Source organism: Ovis aries, chromosome 6 (genome assembly GCF_016772045.2).
Source record: "Ovis aries strain OAR_USU_Benz2616 breed Rambouillet chromosome 6, ARS-UI_Ramb_v3.0, whole genome shotgun sequence".
NCBI lineage: Eukaryota > Metazoa > Chordata > Mammalia > Artiodactyla > Bovidae > Ovis > Ovis aries.
Window position 1 is genome coordinate 89,101,814 of NC_056059.1, and position 22,214 is coordinate 89,124,027.

The following is a 22,214-nucleotide window of genomic DNA, read 5'->3' on the forward strand; positions in this document are numbered from 1 at the left end:
TTGCCTCAGAAACCTCTTCTTCCTCGTCGTCGTCGTCCTCTTCTTCCTCGCTGTTGTTGCTGCTGGTGCCGCCGCCGCCGCCTCCGCCGCCGCCGCCGCCTCCGCCGCCGCCGCTGTTGTCGCTGTCGCTGCTGCTTTCGCTGCTGCTGGGGGGTCGGCAAGTCCGGTTACGCTTGGCCTTGTGGTGCTGCTGCTGCGGCGGCTTCTTCTTCAGGAGCAGATCGCAGACTCGCACCATCCCACGAGGAGACGAGGCCGAGCGAGCCCCGCTGCCGCCGCCAATGCCGCTGCCGACCTCCGCTGCTGCCGCCGCCGCCGCCGCCGCCGCCGCCGCCGCGGGGGGGCCCGCCACCGCCGCCACCGCCGGGGGGCTCCCTTCTCCCTCAGCCGCCGCCACCGGAACCGTCGCCTTCTCCATCTCCGGGGAAAGAGGGAGGGCGCGGACGGGGGAGGGGCGTGGGGGCTACGCTCTACCGCGACTTCGGCCGCACCGGGGCCGACACAGCGCTCGGTGCCGCCTCCGCCGCCACCGCCTCGGTCACCTCTACTGCCGCCGCCGCCGCCGCCGCTCCGCCAGCTCTCACCTCGTCTCGCGATACTAAGGGCGGGGAGCCTGACGATGGGAGGGAGGGAGAGGGAGGGAGCGTGAGGGAGCAAGCGGGGGGTGGGGGAAGCGAAGAGGGAGACCCGGGTGCTCGGAGATCCAGCAGAGGGGAGACTACCGAGAGTCGGGGGAAGTGTGCCTAGGGCGACTTCCGATGGGGGGGACGGCGGGGACAGAGGAGGGCCGCGGTGATTGCCGTAGCGCCCGCTAGTACCCGGATCGCTTCTCTTTCCTCGCTATTTCCCCCACACACAACCCTTCAGACCTCCCTTCTTCCTTCCTCGCTGGTGTATAGAACGCAGCCGCAGGCGGAAGTACGAGTGACGCCATCAGCCGTCGCCTGAGTGGTGGCGCGCGGGTGGCCGAAAGACGAAAGTGAGACTTAGAGGGCCGGGTCTCCGGCCTTCGCGAGCGGGCGGTGCTGCGGTGCATGGGGCGGGCGGCTGAGCGGGCGGGCTGGAGCGGAGCAGCCCGGGCCGGGTGGGAGCGGGTACGGAAGCTCGGGCCAGACGCTTTGTTAGCAGGAGGCCCGGACAGCCTGATCCGGGAGGTGGGGCCTGGTTCTGGACTGCCGTACGTAGTTTCGTTCCTGGCCATTTTTTCCACCGCCAAATGGTGAGTTAGGGCTTTGGATCTTGAGAGCTGGCGTAGTATGAAGGAAAGAGTCCCTTTTGCCTCAGTTTGAGTCTTGGATCATAGACTTCCTGAACCTGAGTTTACACTTGTGTTACCAACATAAGGAGTTCGATTAGTTGATGTCTGAGATCACTGCAAGTCTAAAGTTTCCTCTAAAGGGCTGAAGACAGGAGAAGGAAGCAGGATATGCGCCTGACTTTGCAGACGTTTTAGTGAATGACCCCGATTTAGTCCTTCCACTCCATCACCTTCTCGGCTTTTATCTGTGAAGTAAGCATCATAAGTAATCATCCTTGTCTGTGTTTCTCTTGGAAGGAATATTGTGATAGGGGTTGTGAGTTCATTTGTGGATGTCTGAAGAACTTGCAGGACTTTTGAAATAATAGCGTAGCTTATTGAACTCAATGAGCCCTTTCAGGTTCAATAAGGGCACAGCAGCATAAGGAAAATGAAGGAAACATCAAAGACAGATGTACTGGCACAAGATAAAAAGTATGTCTCAGCTGACATAGTTGCCATTTTAAGACTGCTAAGTTTAGCTGAGTGTGCCTGAATTTTTTTAGCTTTTTTTTTTTTTTCTTTTTAGCATTGGCATACCATATGAAATGTGGGCAGTTGCCAGTAGTCTGCAGAGTACTATGGCAGAATTGGCAATGACTGAATCGATTCATTCAAGAAAAAATTCATCATGTGCCTACTATGTGCATAGTTTCTAAAATCTAAGTCTCTGCTTCCAGGGGCTTTGCAGTGACATAAGTGTTATAGTAAATACACAGAGAGTGCTAACCTTCTGCCTGTACCTCTTGTACAGTGGTTGCTAAGTGCAGAACAGTATTGTGCAGCTAAGGTGCTCAGTCGTGTCTGACTCTTTACGACCCCATGGACTGTAGACCACCAGGCTCCTCTGTCCATGGGGATTCTCCATGGAAGAATACTGGAGTGGGTTGCCATGCCCTCCTCCAGGGGATCTTCCCAACCCAGGGATCGAGATGTCCCGCATTACGGGTGTATTCTTTACCTTCTGAGCACCAGGGAAGCCCAGTACATTGTATATTTTAACACTACAGATTTAGGTCATAACCTCAGGTGGATTCCTCCCTCCTGCTTGTATATTCTGAAGCACCTTTTTCATCCTACCCACTAGAACACTTTTGCAGTCTTTAAATCCCTGCCACATATAATTAGAAGGCCGATGCTATTAGACAAAAATGCCTTCAATTTTCCAAATGCTAGAAACTTAGATACTTCTGAATCTTTCCTCCAATATCAGTGGAATGAGACAATCCCTGCTCTTACATAAAATGAATTGTCCATCTTTCCTCTAGTTCCAATCCCGTATTTCCCTTTTATCTTTTCTGTCTTCAGGCTTCTACAATTGTCCTTCCACTCTATCTCCTTTCCTCCACAACCAAGCTTTAAAGAGTACTCTACGTTCGATGTCTCTTTTTATTATCTGAATCTCATTTATTAACTCTCTACAGTCTAATTTCTGCACCTATCACTATCAAAAATACTCTAAAGTAATCCCATTATTTAGAAGAAAATGAATTCTTATCTTTTATATAATAAGGAAATAATTTATTGGAACTAGTAGAATAAGGTTGAACCTACTGAAATGGACAAAGCCTCTGGAGTGACTTTTTATTATTTTTATCTAGCATTTTTTTTTTCCTTTTAGAACCTTGTAGCAGAATCATTCATGAAACTTATTTATTCTTGGAGATACAGCTAGACTAATTATCCCAACTTCCCTTTAGTTAGTTGTGGTCTTATAATTGACTTTTAGCCTGTGGAATGTAAGTGGAATTGATGTGCTCGTTTCCAGGCTTAATGAAGTCCCTTCCATCCTCACTTTTTCTCCATCAACCTGAAGCTAGTGAGTATGTTGAAGATGCCAGAGCCAGAGAAAGATCATGGGTGGCTAAATTACTATTTGGAATACAGATACTTCCAAATTAGAAACACTCCTGTTTTGGACTTCTTGTACGAGAGAAAATTGAGATTTGAGAATTTATATGTTCCAGAGCTTGAATGATCATGACTAACCCAGAAATTGGTATTAGAAGTGGAGTACTGCTAAAACAGTAACCTAAAATATGTTACATTGTCTTGGTGATGATGCAGTAGATGTTAGAGATACTGGCATCAGAGACTGGAAGGAGACCCATGTTTTGCAGTGGCAAAAGAGGTGTTTAAACTTATCCATGATAATTGAAAAGCATGTTATCTACCTATTGAGATTGTGACCCAGTAATCGGAGGAAATAGTTGAAAAGAGTCAAAGTAATACTATATTTTGAGTTTTAGTAAGATAAGCTCAGAAAATAGTTACAGAAATGAACGTGCACAAAAGTATTTGGAAAGATTAGAAAAACAGAGTTTTTCTAGACCTTGAAGAGTGAAATATGAAGCTAGAAGAGGCCTTGAGTACAGTCCTGTCAAGATTTAGTCCTGGAACAAAGATCAGATCAAGACTTTGGCCTTTCCATCCAAGACCATTATTTTAGATGGTCTCAGGATAACTGGGATGATGTTCTTGCAAAACTGACATGGGAGCAAGGAAATGAAGTAAATCATTTTTGAGAATTGCATAAGCAAGAACTTTGGGTGTAGTTACTAGAAGCAAATAGATGATAGGACTAAACTTTTGAAGGAATTTTACCACTAATCAAATCATGAACCCAATTCATATTTGTTCACTTGAGGCAACTGTTCAACCCCAAATTTGCATAAGAAGAAAATAGGACATAAATGCCTTATAGCTCCCCAGTACTCACATAGGATGTGGCCATGGAGAATAATGGACAAAGAACATTTCAGAGGCCCATATCAGGCCATATAAAAGACAGGGCACATGTTTCTCTCCGAAACCAAGTTGAGATCTCATCAAAATTTCCTCCACTCTCAGGGGAGATGGATCAGAAAACAGCTGCTCGATATTTCATCCTTTTTATGTATCTGTATTGCCTAGTGTCTCACAGTTTTCTCTTTCCAGTGAGAGCTTATTCTAGTTACCAGAATTGGTAACTTTCTGGTCTACCACTGTACATTTTGGTCCACAGTTTGTTGTGATCAGACAACTGTGTAGATCACAACAAACTGTGGAAAACTTAAAGAGATGGAAATACTAGACCACCTTACTTGCCTCCTGAGAAACCTATATGCAGGTCAAGAAGCAACAGTTACAATGGGACACAGAACAATGGACTGTTTGAAAATTGGGAAAGAAGTACGTTAAGGCTGTATATCGTCATCCTGTTTATTTAACTTATACGCAAAGTACATGATGTGAAATGCTGGACTAGATGAATCACAATTGGAATCAAGATTGCCAGGAGAAATATCAACAACTCCATATATGTAGATGATACCACTCTAATGGCAGAAAGCAGGGAGGAACTAAAGAGCCTCTTGATGAGGAGGTGAAGGAGGACAGTGAAAAAGCTGGCTTAAAACTCAACATTCAAAAAACTACAATTGTGGCATCTGGTCCCATCACTTCATGGCAAATAGATGGGGGAAAAATGGAAACAGTGGCAGATTTTATTTTCTTGGGCTCCAAAATCACTGCAGGTGGTGACTGCAGTCATGAAATTAAAAGATACTTGCTCCTTGGAAGAAAGCTATGACAAACCTTGATAGCATATTAAAAAACAGAGATATCACTTTACCATCAAAGTTGTGTATAAGAGCAAAGCTATGGTTTTTCCAGTAGTCTTGTACAGATGTAAGAGTTGGACTATCAAGAAGGCTTTGATGCTTCTTGATGCTTGAAGTATCAAAGAATTGATGCTTAAAGAATTGAATTGATGCTTTGAACTGTGGTGCTGGAGAAGACACTTGAGAGTCCCTTGGACTGCAAGGAGATCAAACCAGTTGATCCTAAAGTAAACCAACCCTGATATTCATTGAAAAGACTGATGCTAAAGCTGAAGTTCCAATACTTTGACCACCTGATGCAAAGAGCTGACTCACTGGAAAAGACCCTGATGCTGGGAAAGATTGAGAGCAGGAGGAGAAGGGTGTAACAGGTTGAGATGGTTGGATGGCATCACTGATTCAAAGACATGAGTCTGAACAAACTCCGGGAGTTAGTGAAGAACATGGAACCCTGGCATGCTGCAATCCATGGGGTTGTAAAGAGCTGGACACGGCTTTGCGACCAAACAACAACAAAACTGTACATCGTTCCCTGGAACTTGGGGTGATATTAGAGATAACTTGCACATTTAATTCATAGGTTGCATCTAGACTTTATGAGGAGGACTGCACATTACCTAAAAACTAGACTCTAAGCCTGACCTAGTAACTAAATAGAACTTTTGGATTGTCTTTATTGGGGTAGGATGTGTTCTTTGTGTGGGAAGAGAGATAAAATATGGTAGATATTTAGTTATCAGAATAGTGAGCTCTTACAGGTTCTAGATTCTTTTTCTGGGCACACAGTTAAATTATATTTTCCAGCCTCCTTTGCAATTAGGCTTACCATTAGATGTGCCAGTTAGGTTCTAACCAGTGGAATCTAAGTGTAAGTGATGTGCTCCTGTTGTATCTTTGGTATATAAAACGTGGCATGCGAAAAGTCCTTGAGCATCTCCATATTCCCCAGCAACTTAAAGCATTTGTATTGGAAACCATGTGTTAAAGATGGTGAAGTCACAAGTGGGAAGGACTCTAGTTTCCTGAATCTTCACTTGGAAGGCAGCTGCCTGTCTATTGTGTTAGAGTTCATATGCATTCTTTTGTGTGACCCACTGAGATTTGAGAGTTTGTCCTTACTAGGATAGACCTATCCTTCTTACCCCATGTGCAACCATCCATTTCCTGGTCTTAACTCTCACACCAGAGGGGTGAGCCTGTGAATCAAGCTAACGGGGGGACCCTAATCCCTCAGTCATGGTGATTGGTTTAGAAATGGGAAGGCTAACAAAAGGAAGCCAATCAGAGACAACTTCACATTTTGGCTAGCTTTATTGAGCAAGGCACCTCGCTCTGGCTGAAGTTAAGCAAAAATTTAAAGTATCTGTTGCCTTTGGTTGCTAAGTGGCATGAACCTGTCTGAGAAACCATTTCAAGAAAGTAGAGACAGCCTCAGTGGTATTGCAAGAGGGGGAAAATGCTCATGAATTGAGGCACGTTGGCTCTTTCCTCAGAGTTGAAACCTTAATTGGTAAGGGATAGATACTGCCAGGAAGACTTCAGAATTCAAAAGCAGGGAGCTTGTGGCCTAGGCCCTGCTTCCCACCTGGAACTTTGCCCAACACAGGCAACCTCAGTCAAGTAGAAATGGCAGCATAATATGTTAAGCAGAGGGCCAGGCAGCATTGATAAGCACTCCCACTTCTGCATGTTCCTTGACTGCAGTGAACTGAAAAGGAGATACAGAATTCCATAAGAGGTATATAAATTGGATTCACCAGCCCAGTTGCTTTACATAGGCTTGCTGCAGTACAGGGTGATTGAAACTCATGGCAGAGGCTCTGGGTTCATGGATTCATCCTGTTAAGAAGACACACCCATAAATTCTAAAGTAAGGGCAGACAAAAAACAATAACTTTTTGAGAGACTAGAGTGCAAATTGTATCAATGGTAGACCTTAGAGCAACAAATTTAGATACTGCTGCTGCTAAGTCGCTTTAGTCGTGTCTGACTGTGTGACCCCATAGACGGCTGCCCACCAGGCTCCCCCATCCCTGGGATTCTCCAGGCAAGAACACTAGAGTGGGTTGCCATTTCCTTCTCCAGTGCATGAAAGTGAAAAGTGAAAGTAAAGTTGCTCAGTCGTGTCCGACCTCAGCGACCCCATGGACTGCAGCCTACCAGGCTCCTCCGTCCATGGGATTTTCCAGGCAAGAGTACTGGAGTGGGGTGCCATTGCCTTCTCCGAATTTAGATAGCAGGGAGACCAAATACCCATCTGACAATGCCATGATAATGAAGGGCCTACCTGTAGCAACAGGATAAAATCTTAGAGAAAAGCCTAATAATATGTTAGTTTGAATTCTCTAAACTTGTATCCAAAATTGACATGAAATTCAAAACAAATTGTTTAGCTGGAAAAGGGTAAGAAATCTTAACATGGCAAGGTTAAGGTTTTTAATCTTTCTAGTGCATAAAATAGTACCAGTGTCAACAACTGACATGCCCTGAAATGTAAAACTAGTGAGTCCGGGTGGGTTGCATTCTGATAACGATTCCTTGGCCCTGGCTAGGAGGTTTGTTGACATTTAATGTGTTGCAGCCAGCAAGCAATTGTTAAAATTTAGATCTTAGATAATATCTACATCAAAGTTAACATTTTAGGGGCATTAGTAGGAAAACATCAGGTTTTGGAGTGTGTCCATTAGCACACTCCATTGGAGTGTGTACAAGAAAGGGGTACATTTCAGCTCAAGCTAGCGTTAGGAATGCAGAAGAAAAAATACAGTTGACCCTTTTAAATAAATACAGTTGGCCCTCAGTATTGGCAAGTTCCACATATGTGATTAAATCTACAAATTTAGAATCCACAGATCTAGAGGGCTGACAACTAGACCCAAGCATCTGCGCATTTTGGTGTCTGTGGCAGGTCCTGGAACCAGTCCCCGTTGAGGACAGAGAAACAATTGTGTATTTCTTAGACATCCCCTTTTTGATTGTACTCAGAAACCTATGCGATTAAGAGTCAAATAAACCTGCATCTTGCAGGTTTGGAAAACCTATATTCTCTGTCCTGAGCTAAAGTAGGGCAACAGAAGTAAAGAGTTGAAAACTCAGTAAAAAATGTAACTGGAATCCTGAAAAAAGCCCTGATTCTTGATCACCTCGTGCATTTTGCTGTATACATCCTGCCTGACAATTGTTGACAAATTAGTCCCACTGTGAGTAGCCATTCCCTGAGATGCAACGTGGGGGCAAGTGGACAGTGATAAATTCTAGCTGCATTATCCCTAAACTCATTCCTTGGCTTATAATATTGGATACAAAGGCCAAAATGGAAATACACAGTTAATTTAGTTGACTAGAGGATAACACTGCTTTCCAGCCTTGCAACACATTGCTAAGGGACAGAAAACAAATTAACACAGCATCTCTGTTTTTGGTTTCTAAACCATGGAGTTACCAAAAAACAAGGTGACCAGTAACCAACTAAGATTTTAAGAGACTTATTCAGACAAAACTTACAAAGCCTTGCGAACAAAGACTTATATTTGCTTAATTCTGATACCCTCTGATGTATGGGCAAGGAATCAGGGAGCATCTTAGAGAGAGCAAACTCAAGATGTATTAACCGACCAAGGACCTCACCTACTACTAATTAGAGTGCCCTTACTATCCTTACGGAGAAGGCAATGGCACCCCACTCCAATACTCTTGCCTGGAAAATCCCATGGATGGAGGAGCCTGGTGGGCTGCAGTCCATGGGGTCGCTAAGAGTCGGACACGACTGAGTGACTTCACTTTCCACTTTCATGCATTGGAGAAGGAAATTGCACCCCGCTCGAGTGTTCTTGCCTGGAGAATCCCAGGGACAGGAGAGCCTATATGTACTAATAAAATTATCTTTGTCATGCTATACTGTGATGAGCAACATCCAAACCTATTTAAAAGAAATGCATATCACCTAGAACTCTTGGTTTCCAAGCAAGATGAAAAATTGGATGAGATTTTGGCATGTCTCCTACTTGAGTAGAGAGTATTTCAACTGTCCCTGGGATAATTACATAGTCCTAGACCAGGATATTAAAAAAATGCTACATACTGAGAAAAGCACAAGTATAGGTGCCAGGTAGCCAAGTGGTAGAATGTAGTGGACAACACTTTTAGTATGTCTGTCTTTTCAGGAGATTCCTATCTTTTATGGAATGAAGCTCTCAGTTATATGACTTTTACTCTGCCATAAAAATAGGTGCATGGATCGAGCCAATCTCCAGAGTGATGTATGATAATCTTAGGCTAGAGCTGCCGCTCACCATCTTTGACACAACAGGGAGCAAACCTATCTTACCATAAACAGGTTTACCTCAGAGGTATTGCAGGTTTGGTTCCAGACTACCACAATAAAGGAAATATTGATAAAGTGAGTGACATGAATTTATTGGTTTCCCAGTGTTTATAAGTTACTTTTGCAGTATATTGTAGTCTATTAAGTGTACAATACCATTATGTCTTTAAAAAATGTACATACCTTAAATTAAAAAAATACTTCATTGGTATTAAACTCTATCCATCATCTGAGTCTTCAGCGATTTGTACTAGCATCACAACTACTTTCGCAGATCACCAAATCAAATATAGTAACAAAAATGTTTGAAATGCTGTGAGAATTACCAAAATATGGCAGTGATACAAAGTGAGTAAATGATGTGGGAAAAATGGTGTTGATAGGTTTGCTTAGTGCAGAGTTGCCACAAACCTTTTATTTAAAAAATGCAGTATCTGCAAAATGCAATAAATGAAACATAGCAAAGCAGGTTACACCCATAGAAAAATAAGAAGAAGGCAATATTGGCAATAGAAAGTAGAGTCTAGATGCATTTGAAATCTGGGATCATAGACTAACCCATTGTCCATTAATTAAGTGGCCACCAAGTTCTTTTTTCTCTCCCATGCCTGCCATTCTCATTTAAGGTACTTTAAGGTAGGTTTTATATATTTGCAACTAAAATGCTATAGTCCTCTGGGTGATATAGTTCCATTCTTAAAGAATCTTACAAAACAAGGATTGGGACAGTAGTTAGTATTATACCACTGAAACCTCATGGAGATATTTCCTTAGTTGCCTTCCTTGGAGAAACTGTGACTGACTTGATTAAGGAAGAGAGTGATTTATGATTACTTCCTAACTGCCAAAGTCATTAGCCATTAGTCTCTTCAACCCCTGACTTCCCTGATGTGGAATGTGACATCAGTTGTAGTTTCCAAGTGGTCCCAGTAAACCAACTCCCCTCTTCTTGCCTAGGTTCTGAACAAGTTAAAAATAAAGGATAGAAATGGGGACCAAAATTCACTTTATTACTGATAAAGTTAAGTTGGTTGATGTTGCTTAGGGGTAAATAGGTCTGCCAACTGATCCCCAGAATTAGACAGATGTAGAGTGAAAATTTTGGCTTAAAGCTCAACATTCAGAAAACGAAGATCATGGCATCTGGTCCGATCGCTTCATGGCAAATAGATGGGGAAACAGTGTCAGACTTTATTTTTGGGGACTCCAAAATCACTGCAGATGGTGACTGCAGCCATGGAATTAAAAGACGCTTACTCCTTGGAAGAAAAGTTATGACCAACCTAGATAGCATATTGAAAAGCAGAGACATTACTTTGCCAACAAAGGTCCGTCTAGTCAAGGCTATGGTTTTTCCAGTAGTCATGTATGGATGTGAGAGTTGGTCTGTGAATAAAGCTGAACGCCGAAGAATTGATGCTTTTGAACTGTGGTGTTGGAGAAGACTCTTAAGAATCCCTTGGACTGCAAGGAGATCCAACCAGTCCATTCTTAAGGAGATCAGCCCTGGGATTTCTTTGGAGGGAATGATGCTGAAGCTGAAATTCCAATACTTTGGCCACCTCATGTGAAGAGTTGACTCATTGGAAAAGACTCTCATGCTGGGAGGGACTGGGGGCAGGAGGAGAAGGGGACGACAGAGGATGAGATGGCTGGATGGCATCACGGACTCAATAGACGTGAGTCTGAGTGAACTCCAGGAGTTGGTGATGGACAGGGAGGCCTGGTGTGCTGTGATTCATGGGGTCGCAAAGAGTTGGACACGACTGAGCGACTGAACTAAACTGAACTGAACTGATGCCTCCAGTTCCTAGCAACACCTGACAGGGACAGCATGGAGGATCAGATGAAAATTCGGTCTCTGGACATCTTTGTTCTTGGAGGTTGGAGGACAAAACCAAACCAGACATTCTTCAGAAATTTACTAATTTGTAAGTCACTCAAATCTCTCCAAGTATAGAGGAAGACCCAGAACTGATTGAAGTCCTTTCACAGGGAGTAAACATTAGAAGCAGGATGCTTTCATTACTAGCACCATTGACCAATTCTTGCCTGAAACTTCCTTCCTTCAGCTTCCACGACAACCTAGTTGCTTTACCTTTTAAATCAATCCTACTTATTCTTTATAGGCCTTTCTTCCTCTATCTGGCTCTTAAATATTGAGTTCCCCATGATTCAGGCCATTGCCCTATTTCTATTTTAACTGTCCCTAAGTAATTGCATATAAGTTCACAATTTTATTTACTATAGTTAAGACTAATAAATTCATAACCCTTACCTCCACCCCAACCCATATAGATCCAGGGCTACCAGTGGAATTACAGTGTTTAATATTTCCTTAGTGTGATGGCACCCCACTCCAGTACTCTCACCTGGAAAATCCCATGGACGGAGGAGCTTGGTGGGCTGCAGTCCATGGGGTCGCAAAGAGTCTGACACGACTGAGTGACTTCACTTTCATTTTCCACTTTCATGCATTGGAGAAGGAAATGGCAACCCACTCCAGTGTTCTTGCCTGGAGAATCCCAGGGACAGGGGAGCCTGGTGGGCTGCCGTCTATGGGGTCACACAGAGTCAGACACAACTGAAGCGACTTAGCAGCAACAGCAGCAGCAGCCTTTATCTACAACCTAAATGGATCCAAGATTATCAAATCCTATTTATTCAGTCTGGGTTCTCATTATCTACTTTCTTTGTCCTCACAGCCACTGCCTTAATTTGGCTTCTACCGTCTTTCATCCATTCTGTTGCAATAGTCTATTAATCTCTCTGTCTCTGATCCTATCCTACTCCATTTTATGCTTGACATTGCCACCTGAGTTAATTCTCTACTTTGTGAAAAGTCAGTTGTGAAAACAGTTGACATCTGTATTAAAAGAATACATATTGATTGTAGAACATTAACAAAATAGAAAAGCACACACAGGAACATATTCCATCAGCTAGAGATAGCCACTGATGATGTTCTAGTCTCTTAAGTAAATCCTAAAGGAAATCAGTCCTGAATATTCATTTGAAGGACTAATGCTGAAGCTGAAGCTCCAGTACTTTGGCTACCTGATGCGAAGAACTGACGCATTCAAAAGATTGAAGGCAGGAGAAGGGGATGACAGGGAGAGATGGTTGGATGGCATCACTAACTGAAGGATCATGAATTTGAGCAAGCTCTGGCAGTTGGTGATGGACAGGGAGGCCTGGCATGCTGCAGTCCATGGGGTTGCAAAGAGTCAGAAACAGCAAAGCAACTGAATTGAAGTGTATTTTTAAATAAAATGAGAATGTTGCTCCTGCTTTTTTAGCATGCTCTTTTGTTTTACTTAATATATGTGAGCATATTCTTATGGCATTAGATGTCATTTGTATTCAATATATAATGGATATATCAATTTATTTTAAGGCAGGCATTGCAGGGAAGCCTGGTGTGCTGCAGTCCATGGGTGCAAAGAGTCAGACATGACTTAGAAACTGAGCAACAACAAGACATATCATATTAAAACTTAAGAAAATCAAAAATAAAGAAAAAATCTTGAAAGAAGCCAGAAGCAAAAAATACCTTACCCATAGAGGAGCAAAGATAAGAATTAGCATTTAACTTCTTGGTGGTGGTGGTTGTTCAGTTGATAAGTCATGTCTGACTCTCCCCTGGTGGCTCAGGTGGTAAAGAATCTGCCTGCAATGCAGAAGACCCTGGTTCCATCCCTGGGTCAAGAAGATCCCCTGGAGAAGGGAATGACTACCCACTCCAGTATTCTTGCCTGGAGAATTCCATAGACAGAGGAGCTCTACATCCATGGTGTTGTAAAGTGTCAGATACAACCGAGCGACTAACACTCTCTTCAGAAACCAGGCCATCAGAAAGAAAGAGTGAAGTGAAATATTTAAACAGTTGAGAGGTAAAAACCCGAGTGTAGAATTCTGTACCCTGCAAATTTTTCTCCACTGGAGGGAGTTGCATTTTCCCTTCCAGATAGCTCCTTTAGTGCCCTTATTTTGAGGTGTGGCTTTAGGTCTTAATTCTGGACATTCACCTAAAATCCATTTCTTCTATCCATTAAAAAAATTCTATAAGCCATTCGGTGTCCTATAATATATTGCTTTCTGCTTAACCACAGTATATTTTACCCCCTTCAACTTAACTCTAAACAATAGAGTAGTACCAACAGTGACTTTCTCAAGAAAATGTGAACTTGTGATTAATTATCTGATCTGACTGGGTTTTAAATAGGCAAGAGTCCTTTTAGCATCAGTGAGTGGGACTCAGAAAATCTGTAGCTTAAATAATCACTTGTGATTTCCTGGAATAAAGTGTTTACTGATGTCAAAACTTTGGCAAGCCATATGAATATAATGTGAATGAAGAATACAGGTTTGTGGGGTGGGCTGACTGCTTTTAATTATACCAAACAAAGCTTAAATAAAGACCGTGACAAATCCAAGATTTTAAGTTCCAAGCTCTAGGCATGATTAGAGTTTTTGGGAGCTTGTATAATTGCCCTACGTGAAACTTGCATCGTTAGGTCCAGAGAAATCATACCTGAAAATAAGGCATAGAATCTGATCTTCCAAATTGCAGGGTTAAAATGAAGGCTGAGAATTCAGAGGATTCCCAGGACTTATATGTAGAAATCAGGGACTTTTTGGGACATAATAGGATCCTGAGAACATTTGGGTGAATTCATATAACTCTGAAGTTCACAAAACATCAAACCTCACTGTATCTTCCTTGCCAGCAGGCCCTCTTCTTGTTAAGACTATCCTTTCCCTCCCTGAAATCCTTGTAGCAACCCACTTGAGGGAAATATCACATGTCATATCTCTCCCACTTTTATCCAGTCCAGATCTGTAACTAGAGTCATAATCCGTTAAGAGGTCTATGAATAAGAGTGGCAAGATTTTGATAAGATTCAGAAAACTGGAAATACATATGAAGATGAAAAAGAAAGGAATACAAATTTAGAGTCAAACTTATTGATATAGGAGCCTCATCCATGTAGTTATATTAATAATTAATTTAGATGTAATCATTTTGGAATAGTTATAATGATTCGTTGGCTTGAGGAACTGAAATGTATTTTCACTGGTGGACAAAATTAAGTGGATTTGAGATATCATAAATTCCTTAACAAAATGTAGAGGAATGAATAGATTTAAGGAGAAAAGAAAAACTTGAATGATTTATTATGTTCACTCTTTCTCCTACTTTCCATTGTCTCCCAAAAGAGCCCAAAGGATACTCTCCTCATCGAGATACTGACAAAGTAGTGACAGAAGTGTCAGCAGTCTTGAAAATCTCAACACTCTTGTTCCCATCATCAAAAGCCTGGAGATAAAGTGGTGGGGGGGCGGGGAGTGCTATTAAAAGAGGCCCTCTTATTTTAATAGAAATAGGATAATCCTACAGTAATACAGACTAATTTATTGCATTTAAGCAACAGAAACACAGTAGATGTGATTGGCATAACTGTAAGACTACAGTGGAATTCAGAATGAAAGATCTTTGGTAATGGCAAAGTGATCATGCAGCTTCTTAGGACTAAATAGATAGGCAGTTTACAAGAACAGGGTTGCCACATCACACATAACTCTTAGCAACATTTACTTTGTAGTAATAAAATACCATCTATAATAGTATACCATCTATATAGATGGTATCTCTTGGAACACAAGACCTACTACAAGTGAGAATAGTTGAAGACTATACAGAAAAGATCTTCATGACCCAGATAGTCATGATGTTGTGATTGCTCACCTAGAGCCAGACATCCTGAAATGTGAAGTCAAGCGGGCTTTAGGAATTATTGCTGTGAACAAAGCTGGTGGAAGTGATGGAATTCTAGTTGAGCTATTTCAGATCGTAAAAGATGATGCTGTGAAAGTGCTGCACTCAATATGCCAGCAAATATGGAAAACTCAGCAGTGGCCACAGAACTGGAAAAGGTCAGTTTTCATTCCAAAGCCAAAGAAGGCTCAAACTACTGCACAACTGCACTCATCTCACTAGCAAAGTAATGCTCAAAATTCTCCAAACCAGGCTTCAACAGTACATGCACCATGAACTTGCAGATGTTCAAGCTGGATTTAGAAAACGCAGAGGAACCAGAGATCAAATTGCCAACATCTGCTGGATCATCAAAAAAGCAAGAGAGTTCCAGAAAAACATCTATTTCTGCTTTATTGACTGTGCCAAAACATTTGCCTGTGTGGATCACAGTAAACTGTGGGAAATTCTGAAAGAGATGGAAATACCAGACCACCTGACCTGCCTCCTGAAAAACCTGTATGCAGGTCAGGAAGCAACAGTTAGAACTGGATATGGAACAACAGGCTGGTTTCAGATAGGAAAAGGAGTACATAGGCCATATATTGTCACCCTGCTTATTTAACTTATATGCAGAGTACATCATGAGAAATGCTGGGTTGCCAGGAGAAATATCAATAACCTCAGATTATGCAGATGATACCACCCTTATGGCAGAAAGTGAGGAAGAACTAAAGAGCCTCTTGATGAAAGTAAAAGAGGAGAGTGAAAAAGTTGGCTTAAAGCTCAACATTTAGAAAATGAAGATCATGGCATCTGGTCCTATCACGTCCTGGCAAATAGATGGGGAAACAATGGAAACAGTGTCAGACTTTATTTTGGGGGGTTCCAAAATCACTGCAGATGGTGACTGCAGCCATGAAATTAAAAGACACTCGCTCCTTGGAAGAAAAGTTATGACCAACCTAGACAGCATATTAAAGACCAGAGACATTACTTTACCAATGAAGGTCTGTCTAGTCAAAGCTATGGTTTTTCCAGTAGTCATGTATGAATGTGAGAGTTGGACTATAAAGAAAGCTAAACCCTGAAGAATTGATGCTCTTGAACTGTGGTGTTAGAGAAGGCTCTTGAGAGTCCCTTGGACACCAAGGAGATCCAACCAGTCCATCCTAAAGGAAATCAGCCTTGAATATTCACTGGAAGGACTGATACTGAAACTGAACTCCAATATTTTGGCCACCTGATGCAAAAGAACTGACTCATTGGAAAAGACCCTGATGCTGGGAAAGATTGAAGGCAGTAGAAGAAGGGAACGACAGAGGATTAGATGGTTGGATGGCATCACTGACTTAATGGACATGATTTTAAGTAAGCTCCAGGAGTTGCTGATGGACAGGGAAGCCTCTCATTCTGCAGTCCATGGGGTCACAAAGAGTCTGACTAGACATGACTGAGGGACTGAACCGACTGACTGAATTGTGCAAAATAGTGATCTGGGTATAACTTAAAACATACTAAAAAATCACAGTTTCTTACCTAGTCTCTCAACCTGAGTCATTTTACAGTCCCTAAGAACCCCAAGAAGCGGTCACATGAGGAAGATACATGCATCACAGGTACATGCTGTAAATCTTTCTCCTTACTTTTTTTTTGAATTTTTATTTATTTGTCTGTGTCAAATCTTAGTTTGGCACACAGCATCTTCGATCTTCATTGCAATATGTGGAATCTTTAGTTGTGGCATGTGGAATATAGTCCCCTGACCAGGAATTGAACCTGGGCCCCCTGCATTGGAAATGTGGAGTTTTAGTCACTGGACTACGAGACAAGTCCCTTTCTCCTTACTTTCTATAAGGGACCCATGGATATTTACTAATGCTTGGCACCATTTCCTTACCCCTATCTCTAGCTACATTCTTGCTATATCCTTACCATAGCCACAGAGTATTTTCCTGCTTCCTTACTTTGGGCCCAGCATTATAATTTGTTTTGGCCAGATCATGTAGATGGAAGTAACATTTTGCCAGTTCTGAGCTGTGGCAGGTATTTGAACATGTCTGTTTGACTTCTTGCCTCTCACTGTCATGAGAACAAATCCTAGCTAATGTTTCACATATTCAAGGAAAAAGAGTGAAACAGACCCACACTAGCAAACTTGTACCTCAGCTCAACTAAAGATATGTGTCAAAGCCCAGCTGAGATCAGCAGAGCTACCAAAAAAAAAAAAAGAAAAGAAAAGAAACACCCAGTGAGCCTCTTTGGGTTTTTGAGATAATATATGGCATTTGTGTGGGCGTTCCAGGTGGCCCAGACCTGGAAAAGTGGTAAAGAACCTGCCTGCCAATGTAGGAGACACAGGAGAGGCGAGTTCAGTCTCTGGGTTGGGAAGACTCCCTGGAGGAGGAAATGGCAACCCACTCCAGTATTCTTGCCTGGAGAATCCCATGGACAGGGGAGCCGGGCAGGCTACAGTCCATAGAGTTGCAGAGTCGGACGTGACTAAAGCAACGTAGCACACATGCCTGCATGGCATTTGTGTATGCTTCTTAAACCTTTCTAATGCAATCTAGGGAAACTGACCCATGGATGTGAGCAAGAATAAATAATTGTGTAAACCACTGAATTTGGGGAAAGTTTGTTAAGTGGCAATAGCTGATCAATTGGGAAAAGGGAATACCCTGAAATTACTAGATGCTGACTCAGCAAAGTTGAATCCTCAAGCCTTGGAGTACCACTGTGATCCACCAATTAGAATTGTTGTTTATGTAATTTTTAAGTAAGGTAAAGCTGCATTCTTGGAAAAATTGCATGATTAGTGCTACCATAAAAAGACTTGACAGATGTAGTGGCAATGATTCTATTCACATTTATCTATCCTCTTTTGCCTAAGTAGAACAGTCTTAGAGTGTTGGAGAATAACTGTGAACTACTATAAATATAATCAGGTGGTGACTCTAGTTACAGCTGCCGTTCCAGACATGCTCTCTTTAATAAAGTAAATCAACATAACCTCTAGCAGTTAGATTATGGCTATTAATCTGGCAATTGTTTTTTTCACTGTATCTTGGTAAGAAAGTGAAAGTGCAAGTGTAGTCACTCAGTTGGGTCCAGCTCCTTTCGACCCCATGGACTGTAGCCTGCCAGGCTCCTCTGCATGTGGAATTCTCTAGGCAAGAGTATTAGAGTGGATTTCCATTCCCTTCTCCAGGGGATCTTCCTGACTCAGGGATCGAAGCAGGGCCTCCTGCATTGCAGGCAGATTCTTTACCATCTGAGCCACAAGGGAAGCCCCATCTCAGTAAGAATCAGTTCAGTTCACTCACTCAGTCTTGTCCGACTCTTTGCAACCCCATGAATTGCAGCACGCCAGGCCTCCCTGTCCATCAACAACTCACAGAGTTCACTCACACTCATGTCCATTGAGTCAGTGATGCCATCCAGCCATCTCATCCTCTGTCGTCCCCTTCTCCTCCTGCCCCCAATCCCTCCCAGCATCAGAGTCTTTTCCAATGAGTCAACTCTTCCCATGAGGTGGCCAAAGTACTGGAGTTTCAGCTTTAGCATCATTCCTTCCAAGGAAATCCCAGGGTTGATCTCCTTCAAAATGGACTGGTTGGATCTCCTTGCAGTCCAAGGGACTCTCAAGAGTCTTCTCCAACACCACAGTTCAAAAGCATCAATTCTTCAGCGCTCAGCTTTCTTCACAGTCCAACTCTCACATCCATACATGACCACTGGAAAAACCATAGCCTTGACTAGACGGACCTTTGTTGGCAAAGTAATGTCTCTGCTTTTGAATATACTATCTAGGTTGGTCATAACTTTTCTTCCAAGGAGTAAGCATCTTTTAATCTCATGGCTGCAGTCACCATCTGCAGTGATTTTGGAGCCCCCAAAAATAAAGTCTGACACTGTTTCTACTGTTTCCCCATCTATTTCCCATGAAGTGATGGAACTGGATGCCATGATCTTCGTTTTCTGAATGTTGAGCTTTAAGCAAGCTTTTTCACTCTCCTCTTTCGCTTTTTTTTTTTCCTCTTTCACTTTCATCAAGAGGCTTTTTAGCTCCACTTCACTTTCTGCCATAAGGATGATGTCATCTGCATATCTGAGGTTATTGATATTTTTCCCAGCAATCTTGATACCAGCTTGTGTTTCTTCCAGTCCAGCGTTTCTCACGATGTACTCTGCATAGAAGTTAAATAAGCAGGGTGACAATATACAGCCTTGACATACTCCTTTTCCTATTTGGAACCAGTCTGTTGTTCCATGTCCAGTTCTAACTGTTGCTTCCTGACCTGCATACAGATTTCTCAAGAGGCAGGTCAGGTGGTCTGTATTCCCATCTCTTTCAGAATTTTCCACAGTTTATTGTGATCCACACAATCAAAGGTTTTGGCATAGTCAATAAAGCATAAATAGATGTTTTTCTGGAACTCTCTTTCTTTTTCTATGATCCAGCAGATGTTGGCAATTTGATCTCTGGTTCCTCTGCCTTTTCTAAAACCAGTTTGAACATCAGGGAGTTCATGGTTCACGTATTGCTGAAGCCTGGCTTGGAGAATTTTGAACATTACTTTACTAGCATGTGAGATGAGTGCAATTCTGCGGTAGTTTGAGCATTCTTTGGCATTGCCTTTCTTTGGGATTGGAATGAAAACTGACCTTTTCCAATCCTGTGGCCGCTAGGACTCCAAAAAAGAGTGTCTGTTTTTATGTTGAAGGAACACAAATACACTTTCATTGATCTGTGTCAATTCTTTAGCTGTCAGTTACAGTCTAGACTGCAGAGACCTTTAACATCTCACCGTCTTATAATTTTACATAACATTACACTGGCAAACTAGTTTAATGATACAGTAAGGGGTGACTGGATTTCAGGGAGCAGGAGATAAACTCCAATGAAAATCCAGGTAGCTGTGACCTGAGTGAAATTTCTGAGGATCAGGTAGTCTCAGCATCTCAAGGTGTTCCTGTCAACACAATAAGAAAAGTGGTGCACCTTTCCCCCATATCACTAAGAAAACACTTGATGAGCCTTTCCTAATTTTTAAAATAACATATACTACCATTTAGTACTTCCCAGGTGTCTCAGATGGTAAAGAATCTGCCTGCAATGCATGAAACCCAGGTTCGATCTCTGGGTCAGGAAGATCCCTTGGAGAAGGGAATGGCTGCTCACTCCAGTATTCTTGCCTGGAGAATCCTATAGACATAGAGTCTGGCGGACTACAGTCCTTGGGGTCACAAGAGAGTCAGACACAACTGAGGTGACCTAGCACATACACGCTACATTTGGATGTACTACTCCGATCTATTTAATGTTACCAACTTTGAAATGTCCTCAAGGCAAGAGAACTTTTTAGCTGGTCTAAGTTGTAGATTAAGGTTCTATAACAGATTTATTTCATCCTAATTCCAAAGAAGGGCAGTGCTAAAGAATGTTCAGACTACTGGACAATTGCGTTCACTTCCCATGCTAGCAAAGTTATGCTCAAAATCCTTCAAGCTAGGCTTCAGAAGTATTTGAATTGAGAACTTTCAGATGTACAAGCTGGTTTTAGATAAGGCAGGGTAACCAGAGATCAATTTGCCATCATTCATTGGATTATAGGGAAAGCAAAGGAATTCCATAAAAAACATCTACTTCTTTGACTACGTGAAAGCCTTTGACTGTGTGGATCACAATAAACTGTGGAAAATTCTTAAAGAGATGGGAATACCAAACCATATTACTCGTCTCCTGAGAAACCTGTATGTGTGTCAAGAAGCAGCAGTTAGAACCTTACATGGAACAACTGACTGATTCAAAATTGGGAAAGGAGTATGACAAGGTTGTATATTGTCACCCTGTTTATTTAACTTATATGCAGAGTACTTTAGGCAAAATGCCAGGCTAAAAGAGTTGCAAGCTGGGATCAATATTGCCTGGAGAAATATCAGTAACTTCAAATATGCAGATGACACCACTCTAATGGCAGAAAGTAAAGAACTAAAGAGCCTCTTGATGAGGGTGAAGTAGATTGAGAAAGCTGGCTTAAAACTCAACATTCAAAAAACTAAGATCATGGCATCTGATCCCATCACTTCATGGCAAAAAGAAGAGGGAAAAATGGAAGCAAGGACAGATTTTCTCTTCTTGGGCTCCAAAATCACTGTGGATGATGACAGCAGCCATGAAATTAGAAGACACTTGCTTCTTGGAAGGAAGGCTTTGACAAACCTAGACAGCGTATTAAACAGCAAACATCATTTTGCCAACAAAGGTGCATATAGTCAAAGCTATGATTTTTCCAGTAGTCATCTATATGTGTGAGAGCTGAACTGTAAAGAAGGCTGAGAACCACAGAACTGATGCTTTTGAATTGTGGTGCTAGAGAAGATGCTTCAGAGTCCCTTGGACAGCAAGGTGATCAAACCAGTCAATCCTAAGGGAAATCAACCCTGAATACTCATTGGAAGAACTAATGCTGAAGCTGAAGCTCCAATACTTTGCCACCTAATGTGAGCAACTGACTCATTGGAAAAGACCCTGATGCTGGGATAGATTGAAGGCAAAAGGAGAAGATGGTGGCAGGGGATGAGATGGTTGGATGGCACCACTGATTCAATGGACATGAACTTGGGTGAACTCCAGAAGATAGTGAGGGACAGGAAAGCCTGGCATGCTGCAGTCCATGGGGATGCAAAGAGTCAGACACAGCTTAGTGACTGAACAACAGCAATAACAGATTAAGAGTCTATAACAGATTAAGATGCTGTTTGGAGCCAGAATAATGGTATAGCCTCCTAGGACTTTGAATCAGTGCCATATAATCAACTGTTCTTCTTTTAGAAAATTCCTGGGCTTGTGTTGTGAGCCTTAGAGACTGAACATCTTACTATGAGAATTTAAGACCTTGACATCTTGGATGACCAACACAAACTGGGTTTTATCTAACCTAACAAACCATAAAGCTGTATATAACCAGAGTCACTCCAACATCGATTCAAAGTGATATACAGAAGATTGGAATCACTGAAGCCACTAGCAAATGATATGACCATGTAGGTGGCTCACATCACCACCTACTCTGCGTATAATGCCACCATTCTATCAATCCACACTTCCCTGTGGTGACCAACCCAACAGGGAATTCTCTATGACCAGTTGACTCAGGAAGAAAAAATTCAATTCTGGTTTACAGATGGTTCTGGAAAATGAGCTGGCTCCTGCCAGAAGCATATTGC

General features: G+C 42.3%; 1 protein-coding gene and 1 long non-coding RNA gene across 5 annotated transcripts in view; one reads left to right on the plus strand and one right to left on the minus strand.

The window, feature by feature from the left end:
• Window positions 1–549, minus strand: part of ANKRD17 (ankyrin repeat domain 17) — a 169,294-nt gene extending 168,745 nt beyond the window's left edge. For all 4 annotated transcript variants that reach the window (XM_027971068.3, XM_027971067.3, XM_027971064.3 and 1 more), the window contains exon 1: window positions 5–549. In XM_027971068.3, the coding sequence (XP_027826869.2) occupies window positions 5–418 (414 nt within the window). In that variant the 5' untranslated portion in view covers window positions 419–549. The remainder of the gene's footprint in view (window positions 1–4) is intronic.
• A 398-nt stretch (window positions 550–947) lies between these two features.
• The window catches only part of LOC132659963 (uncharacterized), a 42,245-nt gene continuing 20,978 nt past the window's right edge, over window positions 948–22,214 (plus strand). Inside the window, exon 1 of the long non-coding RNA XR_009601060.1 lies at window positions 948–979. This is a non-coding gene — a long non-coding RNA (uncharacterized LOC132659963). The remainder of the gene's footprint in view (window positions 980–22,214) is intronic.